The 12,042-nt window shown below is 49.0% G+C and overlaps 1 protein-coding gene across 2 annotated transcripts in view; it reads right to left on the minus strand.

Annotated features, from left to right (window-relative positions):
- The window catches only part of LSP1 (lymphocyte specific protein 1), a 95,676-nt gene that overhangs the window by 14,754 nt on the left and 68,880 nt on the right, over window positions 1-12,042 (minus strand). For both annotated transcript variants that reach the window (XM_074997823.1, XM_074997824.1), the window contains exons 6-10: window positions 4,727-4,770; window positions 4,365-4,446; window positions 3,761-3,901; window positions 2,758-2,838; window positions 1,746-1,860 (exon numbers count right to left, since the gene is read on the minus strand). In XM_074997823.1, coding sequence (XP_074853924.1) covers window positions 1,771-1,860; window positions 2,758-2,838; window positions 3,761-3,901; window positions 4,365-4,446; window positions 4,727-4,770 — 438 coding nt within the window. In that variant the 3' untranslated portion in view covers window positions 1,746-1,770. The remainder of the gene's footprint in view (window positions 1-1,745; window positions 1,861-2,757; window positions 2,839-3,760; window positions 3,902-4,364; window positions 4,447-4,726; window positions 4,771-12,042) is intronic.

The raw sequence follows: 12,042 nt of genomic DNA on the forward strand, positions 1-12,042 counted from the left end.
GTAGCGTATTGACTAGGGCAATCTGGGGTGGGAGGGGGAAGAGGGTGTATTCATTGGCTGCTAGCCTTCTGAGAAGGGACTGAGTGATTCAGAGACAGGATTCTAACCCTCCTAGAAAGGCTCAAGCTAACAAAATTGTTTGTTTCCCTATAGGGAAAAGGGAAAATCCCTTTACAGAAGCAGCAAGAACTCAGATAATGCTGAGTTTGGCTCACCTAGGTGGAAATAAACCTCAAGTCCAGAAAGAGATGGTTGAATCTCCAGCCCTAGAGGTTCGTAAGTCCCAATTTGAAGAAATCCTTGCTGAGTTCATTTAGTTCGGGTTGGTCCTGCTTTGGGCAGGAGGCTGGACTCAGTGACCTCCTGCGTCTCTTCCAGCCCTAACATTCTAAGGCCAGGCTTGGCACATGAAAGAAGTGCACAACAAGGGGAATTTATGTAAATTTGAAGGACAAGGTGTATGACGAGAGCAGAGAGTAGCAGGTTTCAGAAATGAGGAGATGAGAGATAGGGCTGGCATGTCTTGACACACAATCACATGGGATGTTGATGCATGTGGTAAATGGAGTGGGGCGGAAGAGGTGTTTTTGTGAAGACCGAGATATACATAAAGCATGAGAAGTAAATAAATGTTTTATGGAGACAAATGCTTTCTTTCCCACCCCCCCTTCACAAAGCACCGGACACTATCACACCACTCGAAGAGCACTCCTCTTTGCCCTTAAGACTTACTACTGGTCACTTGAGATAGCACGATACCTATTATATGCAAACATGAGAACATGGAAAACCCTGGGTATGTCTACACTTCTGGGAAGATCGACCCGGTGGGGGTCAATCTTCTGGAGCTCGATTTTGCTGCCTAGTAGAGACACGCGAAATCCATCTGTCTGGGGTCAGCAGTCAACACCAGTACCCCTCAATATTGCGAGGAGCAAGGGAGGGCAATGAGAGAAACTTTCCCATCAATCTGTGTGGACGGCCAGGTACGTTGATTGCAGATAAGTCAATTCTAGCTAAGCAATTGCCATTGCAGGTATGCAATTCTAGCTAACAACTTAACTCCCTACTGTAGGCCAAGCCCCAGAGATGGCTCTAAGTGGGCACAAAGACAGCCTTTATAGATGATTTCTTCTGCTCCTCTGGTCAGTCTGGAAACAGTACATGTTTCCATAAGCTCACTAACCACTGACCTGATCTAAGAGCCACTGAAGTCAGATTCTTTACACGACTTCAACGGATATTGGAGCAGGCCCCACAAACACACTGCACACAGAGGACTTCGTCAGTTTCCATGCTTATGTGGAATGGCCACCAGCTACTCCCCCATTGCCTGCAGCATTCACTCTTTACAGCGCCAAAGATCAAATTAAGCCATGTCTAGTTCAAGCAAGGCACTTTTACTCTGAGCGGGGCAGAAGCCAGTGAAAGGAACAATGCTTCCACAAAATACTCTGGTCTACAAGATAAGTGTTCTAGCTGCAGCAAACATGGGCACCCTATTCCCCACAGCTGCTAGACAGAATTTCTTGCATGTTCTGCTCCTGCTATCCAAAAAGGGGAAGAGGATTGTTGGGGAAAGATATCTGAGTTCTTACTTCTCAGCCATGTAGTACTTCCACCCCACCCTATGGCTGGCGATTGAGAACATATAGGATGAAAAACAACTTTCCTGCTTATTGTGCTGAACCGTCCTAGCTGTCCTGCTGGAGAAGTTCGAGGTGGTACTCCTACAGCCAACCCACCTGGTTGATTGGTGCTCCACACATGCTATTGCTCTGTTGCATCATCTATCAACACTTTCTTGTATTGGCCATGCCCAGTCGCTACAAACTTGTACTTCTTGCCAGAAGGGGTGGTCTGAATGAGAGAAGAGAACATGATGTTTAGGGTCCTTCCTCGAGTGCTCATTTCCCACTCTGGATCTGAGCCCGCCCAGGCAAATAATGCTTAAGAAAGCCTAAATACTAACTCAAGTCAGAGGAGCAGCTGAGTTTGTCCAACTTCAGTATTTTAATGTGGCTCAGATTGCCACACTGGGGTTAGAGTTTGCTATTGCCTGTTCTTACCATCTCTTTGCTTAGACAATAAACGATGGAGGTGGATTGTTATGGGAACTGCCACATAATACAATCGTTTTAAAACTCATCATAAAGGTCAGTGGTAAGGTGAAGCTCAGTCAAGCCTCCCCAGAAACCCCTGTCACAAAGGAGCAGCAGTATCAGAGTTAAAGTTTTACAGTGTCTGAACTGTTCTCATCCTCAGGTAAGTTATGCGTGGACACCCATCCATTAGGTGAGGGCTCAATGCTTTTCAGAGCTAGCAGACAGCCCAGAAACAGAACCCCAGGAATCTAGACCTCTCTGCACTTCCAGAGAACTAGGCTATTTTAAAAATAAAATTTGAAAAAGTTAAAGTCCTTAAAAATTAGCCCAAATTGCAGTGTTTCAATCCAAATGCAAAAGGATAGCTGACGGGGAGGCGCAGGGGAACTTGGGCTTTGGCCCATTGTTAAATTAGTGGGCAAGTTTGTTATACTAGATATATTTAGAAAAGGAGAGCAAGCCTCCAACTTACTACCATGGAGGAGGTCTCAGAAGCCTAGGCCAAATACTACCAGGCAAACTCAACCCATGCTCCAGGGCACAGACATCCTCCTTTCCCACTCCGTCCGACCCAAGGGAAAATTCTGTTGAATTCTGCCTCAATACTGGAAAGCACATGCTATATGTAGCCACCAAGGGAGATGCTACTTACCTTGATGCTGTCTTCAGCTTTGCTGCTACCCTTCTGTTCCCACAGGCTTCGCTTATTCACAATGTCTCCCGGCACAATATCCTGAGGACATAAGACCAAGGCTCGTCACCCTGCCAACACCGTTGAAACCTGCCTTTGTTCACACCGCACTGCTCAATAACTACGGTATTTGGCTATGTAATAGGGTCGAGTCACACCGGAAAGGAATATAGCTGCACATAAGGTGACTTGAGACTTTCTTAAAATACCAGATGCTGGTGGATGGTTAATGGGGCACTGGATGGGAGGCCCAAGATGTACATATGGTAGGAAAAAGGATTATAATATTAATGGGAAAATTTCTTTCATAGAAAGCACTATGTGAAACGGTTCTCATGGAGACATGTTTGCTTTGCAGCATTTACAGCCTCCACGTTGCAGCATCATGCCAGCATTTGAACCATAAAACTAAAGTCGGAATGAGGTTGGTGGGGGGGCCTGCAGGGACATCTTTGGCTGTATAAGTTTACAGCTTGTGTGTACCTTGGATTAGACCTCATTGAGCCATCAATACACAGTGAGGCTGGCTCTGTGTGCAGACAAGGAAAGAACTGTGTCCAACAGTTCTGTTAAATTCTATTTCAAGCAGGGATACACTCAGCCAGTGTCCTTGGTGTTCACACTATTAGGGCTGGGCCAAAACTAAGGTACAGATATAGCTTTAGTTGATGGTAGGAAGACAAGACAGAGGATTCAAAAGGTTTAATGACACGGATGTCAACAGAAAAGGGGAAGAATTGGGCTTTAAGCTCACACTGCAGCTCCGGAGGCCATTGTCTGTTCAAATTGCTACTCCAAAGCGACATACAACTGAATCATTTCAGTAAAGCCAGTCAAGAGAACTTGCCCTGTTACTTGATTAAGCATGTGCTGTTAGACGCAAGGGAAGCCCTCTGATCTTAAAGAGCTATACCCCATCTCCTGCAGTCACGTTAGCTGGGTGTAGGAGGTTCAGCAGTCCTACCTTGCAGGAGGGTGACTTGATAGAGGACTGAGCTGCCATTTCTCCTGTTTCCCAGAGACTTTTTGTGCTGGCTACAACCTGGCCTGTGGTAGCCAGTTCAAGGGAAGACTGTCGGGCAAGTTTCTGAGCCTTCCCGGAGGTCTGGAAGGGAAGCAAGTCAAATTGAAAACATTTCAGGCACTTGAGATTTTTCTGTGAATAAACTCTTGGGGGTAGTGGGTTGCAGATTAGCATTCCCAGACAGATGCATTAGCCCACAGAGTCAAGGGATGGAAATAAACAAGAACAAGGAGGCTAAGTAGAACACCATTGTGCCCACTCAGGACAGAGGTGTAGGGAAGACACAGCCCTATTCTGATGTAGTAAAGTTGGAGAATATGGCTTGTCCACTGCTCCTGCTCAAAAGCCATAGGATTCATCATCATCTTCAGGATTTAAAGAGCATGGAGGAATTTAGGAAGATCCTTTCTAGTATTATTGTACCTAATAACTACAGCAGAGTCTACAAGGGCCAAAAATGTGGTGAGCACTATCCAATGAGAATGGAGCATATACAGGAACTGGGGCAGAGAGAGCATGCCACCTATGCAAGTGGGAGCATCACCTCAATAGCATGAGTGTACTGCTCCAGTCGCTCATCAATCTTGGAAACAGGAAGTGGTGGCTGAGTCTTCTTCACACTGTTGCTGAAGAAAGAAGGAAGGAGGAATTGAGGACTATTGCCTCAAGCTTCTCAGAGTGAAGTCTACCAAAGCCTCTTTGGAAAGAGGCCACTAACTCTCCCAAGTCACAAATGCTACTTATGAAACAAGAACAATAGGACACCATTCCCCTTTCACTCACCAGCACAGCCACTGGGAACAGTGCCTTCAGTTTGGATGAAGCCCTTTGTTAGAGTAATAGCCAAGGCAAAGCCCAGGGGGCGGAAAATCATCAATGGTCAACCAGAGGAAGGAGGAGAATTACCTTTTCTTTATGGAGCGGTTCAGGGATTCAGTTCGGTCTGTGATCTAAATGGGGAAAGATGAAAGAGAGATTAGTTTTCCCTGCTGCCCTGCACTCCTCCCTCTTGATTGGCCATAACTCAAAACAGCGAGTTCTCCCCACTCATAAATAGGAGGCTTTGCACGTGCCTATAACATGGAATGACTGAACCGTCAGCCAGCCCATAACTACCCACTTTGCAGTCCAGAGGTCATAACTTCTGCAACAGCAACAATAGTAGATACAGCAGCTCTAATGGTGCTGAGCTAACAAGTTCTCAAGGTGGCTTCAAAGTAGGGACATGATCAGGAAAAAATGAGCTTCTGGAGTGTCAAAGGAGGAACTGCAGTGGAGTCAAACATCTGTATTTTTAAAAACTTCCCCAATGCTTCCAACCAAGTGATCTCCCATCTCGAAGGGGGATTGACAGGTAGGTCAGAGTGTAGGAAGAAAAGCTGCATGGCTCCTGCACCTCCTCCTGCCCCCACTGCAGCCACAGCTTGTTTCTGTTCTCTGAAGATCACCAGCTGGCTTCCAGTGCCAGCAGTAAGCTGACCACCAAGCTTCTCTTTCCATTCCATCCTATTGCAGCAACACATGGGTGACTCTGGGGGGCCAAGTTGCAGGGGCTTCCCCTGTAAGACTGACCTATGCTCTTGATGAGCGGGGAAGGTATAGAAAAGTAAATACAAATGCAAAAAGCATGAACAACATTAAGAAAAAAAAAGAAGAGGGAGGAAGAGAACAGGAAGGGGGGTGGACAGAGAAGTGGCATCTGTGATGTGTATGTAATTTGTAAATCAGCCATTCCATGGCCAGGAGGCTCCAAGGCAGGGAAGCAACGTGGGCCAAGCACACGCCATTGATAAACTTTTACTTTTGGAGTTGCCCAAGCCTGCTCTAACCCAGGAAGGCGCAGCTGATGACCTTATGTACCATGTGGCGAAAGCCTTCCAGAAAAAAGCAAGCCTGGAACAGGGTTCCCTGTATGTTGTGCACTTGGGCAGCCACCCAGGAGCAATTAAAATGTTGCCCAGCTGATTATCAGATACCCACAGCCAGCTGTGGTGAAGGAAAAGGAGGAAGAAACAAAAACACCCCAACAATGTTCCCTCTAGAGCTGGGGTGGGGAACACCTCCACCCCTGCCCAGCTCACAGTCCGGATCTAGCCTGCTGCTTGCTTGGATCCTGACCCTGAGATTGGGGTTGCACTCCCCACATCTAACCTATGGGGGCGGGGGTGTAGAGCCCCAAGCCTCATGGGCTGGAGCCAGACGAATCAGGACCAGGTAAGAACAGCACAGCCCACCTCAACCCTCCCCCAAGACCTCTAAGCTGTAGAGCTGGTGTGCGAGTGTAATTTTTTTTTCTGTTTTACAAATGGACCACATCAGTGAGGATGTTGGTTTTTTTGGGGGGCGGGGGGGAGTTTCTCACTTGTGTGGACTCCCCCGCATCTGATTTTTCTGGAAGATTATTGGCCCTGACCCAAAAAGGGTTCCTGACCCCTGCTCTAGAGCATTCCTTACCCAACAATGGTGTTACTGCACCGCCCAGAGAGTGGGAATTCAAGGCACAGGAGCCTTCAAACTAGTGTGCAGTGTATTTCTTCAAGCATTTGGAAGCCACCTTGACAGCAATTCACCCAGCACATAAGCCTGTGTGCCACAGGAGAACCATACCCCAGTAGCAGAGAGAGGCACATAGTCAGAGCTGAGAAGCAGGTGGTTTTAAGTGCATTCAGCAGTTGCTGCCAGCTTAACTGAGCAATAAAGCATCTGACAAAACAAACTTGTCTTCTGGGTGACTGTACAATTGCTATGTAGACACACGCAAGACAGATTAAAGGAGACTGCCTGTGGTTGCACTCAAGCTCTATTACCTTGAACCGGGATATATGACGATGATTGTTCTGCTTGTTTATAGCACAGTTGTTTGGGAGTATTCTCTGTAAATGCACCTCTTGCTGAGCAGTTCCTATTAGGTTCATTTTTTGCTCTGGAAATGTAACCCTTTAACAGCAGGGCTCAGAGCTACAGCAACATTCAATGCAGTCTGCACTCAGGATTAAGAATTCAGAGACCTGGGCTCTGATCCTCCATCACCAGTGGGGCTGACAGGTGCTGCAGGCCCCAGGGCAAGGCAATCGGCAGGGAGGAGCCCAAGAGCAGAAGGGGCCAGGCCAAGGGCAGTCAGCCCTGCCCAGACTGTGGTGGTATTGCCACTCTCTCCACACACACACCCCAGCTGACAAAACGCCAAGCCTGGGGGCAACTGCCCCCTCTGCTCCCTTCCCCAATAAGTTGGCTTGTCCACCACCCTGCCCCTTGTGCAGTCATTGGCTACTACGCATTACCATTCCAATCCAGCAGCACCTTACACCTGCATGAAAGGGACACAACAGAATCAATCTGCTTGGTTCTACACCCAGCTCAAGTAGCAAATTAACTGGCATTTTGGGCCAGGCTGTGGATCACCAGCCATGCGTCAGCCTCTGACGTGTAGGGATAGCATATAACAACTCCCTTCTGGGCATTTACAACACAGTTTTACATCTTGGAGGAGAGAATTACAGCTACAAGGGACTGTTTATTGGGTCCTTCCCCCACCAACAGCTCAGCTTTAACTCCACTCCCATGTTCACAGAGAGCTATCACAAGTACAAACCAGGGAATTGGCTTCAATTCTTCATGACACTAGACTATTTACAGCCTTTCTGCACTGCTCACTTAGCTCCCACTCAGAGCCCAGCTCCCCTGCCCAGACTTTCATGTTACAAAAGTGCTGTAAAATTCAGCTTTTGTTTAAAGGACAGATGGGATCATCATCAAGAATCGAGCTGACCACCTGGCCATGAAGTGGCAGCCTGGCTTCCCTTTCTCCTGTAGCTGGCTATTTCATGCCTTGAACTACCACCATTCCTCCATTGCTATCAGTTTTTAGGTTTCCCTTTCCTGGCTAGGGAGGCCCTCCTAGTCCCAGACTGCTACTTTCTATACTAAGAACTCTCTGACCCATCCGCCCAGGACCAGGAACATGGAATCTCCACCCACCAGAAGTTTTTAAATCCCAGCTCAATAGAATCATGGCTGGGATAACTTAGCTGAGGTTGGTCCTGCTTTGGGCAGGGAGCTAGACTCTACCTCCTGGGGTCTCTTCCAGCCCTAGGATTCTATGACCTCCGGGTCTGCAACACAAGCTTCAACCACTTCCACTAGAGGAGCAAGATTCCCCATTCTCACTCCAGTAGTGACTACTGTGGTTAAGGAGGTAAGTATTTACATTCCAATCCTATTTTTCCTCCCACAGGCTCATGCTTTTCTAAACCAGCCACGGTATGGAAGAATTCCATGCTTAGCTTCTTTAGGATGATCCAGGCTTTTAAATATATACATTTTATGGTGTAAGCAAAATTCCTTCAGCTCCTTTCTGCTTGCTAAGGCTGCGGGCACATCTCTGGCTGAACAAACGTGTGCACACTACAGCCTGGTTGGTGGGGAAGCGTCTCCCACCACCACCATAAAGACTTTCAGAGGCAGTGGATATTTAACCCTTTCCTGCTGTGCACTGAACTGTGCATAGCAGTGATGCTATAGGAAGGTTGCACTGCTGTACCATAGAATTTTTCAGAACTCCACAGTGGTGGCCCAGGTCTCTTCCCATTGAAGTCAATGCTAAAGCACCAGAGCTGGACCAGTTTGCATTTGCTGGGGGACAGCGAGAGAGACCTCTCTCTCTCTCTCTCTCTCTCTCTCTCTCTCACATACACACCATCACTAGTTGCAATACTAACAGACTGGCCAGAACCCAGGATTTCCCGTTGGCCCCCAGAAGTTTGATTGGTGTTTTTAAGGTTTCCTATAACAAAAAGCTCTGCTCCATGTCGGAACGGCTCCTTTGACCATTACAGAAAAAACCAGCACCACCACCACCCACCTTGCTGCACATTTCTTGCAGAAAACTTAAGTCTCCCTCACCAGGCAATACTGAGTCACCTGCAAACAGCATGGGGTTGGAGACCTGCCAGGGGAGCACAATGGTAACAGGCACAGAAGAGGCCACCCAGACACTGAACTATCACCCCAAAGACTAATGAGATCTGGAGGCTGAACTCACCACTCTCCATTGTAATCCATGCCCAGCAAGACAGATTTTCCACAGGAGAAGGAAAGAGCCATTTCCTCATACACCCATCAGATCACTATATACACACACCACATTGAGGTAAAGTATATGAAGTAGACATAGTATTGCATGCAAGAACACAGTAGAACTCTAGACTACAAATGTAATTAAATTTTGAACGTAGAAGTTGGTCATGGTTATTACTTTTGTATTGGAATTCTTTGGTGCCCTAGCCTCAACTAATGCCTCTTTGTACTAGGAGCTGTACATACTCAGAGAGGCACTGCTCCAAAGAGCTGACTGCAAACAGACACGACAGAACAGATGGAGAAATTATTAAGCCCATTTTACAAATGAGGTACAGGCTATGTCAGCCACAGGCTTCTTTCAGAAGCAGCTCTTTTTGGAAGAGATCTTCCAAAGGGGAAAAAACCTTCTTCTGAAAGAGTGTCTACACACAAAAGTGCATTGAAAAATGTCTGCTTTTTTTTTTGAAAAAGCACATCCAGACCGATTGGATGCTCTCTTGTAAAACAGGTCACCTGGGATCACTTCAACCAGGGCTGTAGGTCACCAGTTGCTTTTGAGAACTGTTGCCGGAGCTTTGCAGAGATATGGACTTAAAGGGACCCTCCTGGACAGCCATTCCTCTGTTTCTGCAGCATGCTTGCCCACCTCTTTGAGGGACAGCAAAGCTCTTGCAGTGCCTGCTGTGGTTGCCCTGCTTTTTTCTTGTGCCATGGAGCTGGAGCTGCCCAGGGCATGCAATGGCCCCATGCAGCCATGCTGCAGTTTTTGGAGCACTTTGTGCCAGCTGCCTTCCTGGTCCTGACCAAGCTGGACTCCCAAGCTTGGGACCATCTCTCAGGGCATAGGAGCTACAGTGTGGCAAATGCCTCCCCCGCAGTGGAGGAGCATTTCTGGAGGCTTGACAGCAGTTTGCAGTGGTGGGATCAGCTAATCATGGAGCAGTGGGATGACCAGCAGTGGCTCCAAGACTTGCATGCAGAAATCCACTTTTTTAGAGCTATGTGCCTGGCTCACCCCTGCCCTCCAGAGACATGACACCCACCTGTGGCCTGCCATCCCCCTGGAGAAGCTAGTCACAATTACCATATGGAAGCTCACCCCCTCCACCCCACCCCCCCAACAGCTATTGGTTGCTGGGCAACGATTTTGGCACAGGGAAGTCCACCCTCAGGGAGATAAGTCACTCGGGCTGCAGTCCCTGCATATGTGTGTGTTTACGTGCGCACGCATACCCTGGAAAAGAGGAACCCTTGGGAAGGGGGTTTGAGGGCCAGGGAGATCCATCCTCAGTGGGTTGTGCCGTCCCACCCTCATACACCTGTGCTGCTGGGGATCAGCCTCATAAGGCATGGCTACTGGGGTCGGGGGGGGAATGGGAATCTCCCAAGCGCTCAGGCTCTCCCCTTCATTCTGTTTTGTGTTTGTCTCCTTTGGCAGGTTGTGAGGGCCATCAACTTGAGCCTGACATTGCAGGGGGTAGGTCATCTGCCTGGGAGACCCAGACATGGCTGGATTTGCCATTCTGGAGTTGCCAAACTGTGCCAGAGCCATTGATAGGACCCACATCCCTATCCATGCACTAGACCATTGTACAACCCAGTACATTAATAGAAAGGGTTACTTTCCTATGGTGCTGCAGGCCCTGCTCAACCACTGTGGGCACTTCACAGATGTCGTCAGGTGGTTGGTCAGGGTACATGACACCCTCATGGTTCGTAATTGCAGCTTGTGCAGAAAGCTGGAGGTGGGCACATTCACCCCTGCTGTGAACTGGCAGTTGGGGACATGCAGATGCCATCGCAGGGGGGGAACATGGCTTCCCCCTCATGCCGTGGCTTATGAAGCCTTATACTAGACACCTGGACTTCAGCAGGGACCAATTTAATGCCTGCCTGAACAGTGCCAGGATGCAGGCTGAGTGCTCCTTTAGCCACCTCAAGGCATGTTTCAGGTGCCTGCAGCGCTGCCCACATCATGCACGTGATCACAGCATGTTGTGTCCTCCACGACCTTGTGAAGAGGAAGGGGGAGGCCTTCGTTCCAGGGTAGGGAGCAGACATTGGTTGCAAGGGATGAGACTTCGAACAGCTGAGAACAGTTGCAATCCGCTAGGTGTATCAGTCTGGGATGCCCTGAGAGCGAGGTTCTCAAGGACCTTAGTAACTCTCCCCAGAGCTTCCAGCCCTATCCCTTCCCCCACCACAACCCCTCCCTTTACCCGTTCCCTGACCCCAGAATAAAGACAACTGTTTGGTTTCCAACAAAATGAAGTATGTATTTATTGTTCATTAACAGCAACTGGGCAGGGGAGTGGGGCTCAATAATCTGGAGGGGAAAGGGGTCCCAAGCAGCATCAGGGCTGACTAGATGTGCCACCTGAGGTGCAGGGATCCTGTCAGGGTTGTGTGGGTCTGGGGACCATAGGGAAGCGAGCAGGAGGTGGGGGCTGGAAGAGGGTCAGGGATGGCAGGCAGAAGGGACATGGTCATCGCTTGTAGGGGCAGGAGCAACAACTCCAGTGCATGAGCAGTTCCACTGCCGTGAATGTTTCTGCCACTCTGGGTTCTCACGTACCTTCTGTGCCAGGGTATGCTGCATGTCCCACAGGATGGTGACATGAGGTCTTCCTGGACCCTGCTGTACTTTCAGGTCCCCCAGACTCTGGTGGCTGGTTGAGCAACTCACCCCCTGGTACTGGCTGGTATGGCTGTACAGAACATAAGGAAGGAGAGATTGTCAGTCATCCATGCAGACACTGTTCCTGAGGCTTCATCCTCCTGTGTGAGCAGCAACCAACACTCCTTGAGGCAGAGGAGGGAGATGTCCTGGGAGGAAGGTCATGTGTGGCCTGCACAGTGGACCCCGTCTCTCAGGTGCCCCAAGGTGCCTATGAGACCATGCTGCCCACTTCTGACCGCTACCCCCACTCCAACGATGGGCAAGCAGGCAAGGGAACAGTCTGGCCACAGTGGGGTCTTCTCATGGGTAGCAGAGGAGCCAGGAGCAACCTGGCCCTCTATGGGGGCCCACCCACACACCAGCAGCTGACAGCACTGCCCACAGGAGCTGGTACTGCCTTACACATGCAGGCATGCCCATGGGCAGCACTCCTCAGTGTGTCTGGAGTCATGCCTGTGCCCTT

Source organism: Carettochelys insculpta, chromosome 6 (assembly GCF_033958435.1).
Source record: "Carettochelys insculpta isolate YL-2023 chromosome 6, ASM3395843v1, whole genome shotgun sequence".
Classification (NCBI taxonomy): domain Eukaryota; kingdom Metazoa; phylum Chordata; order Testudines; family Carettochelyidae; genus Carettochelys; species Carettochelys insculpta.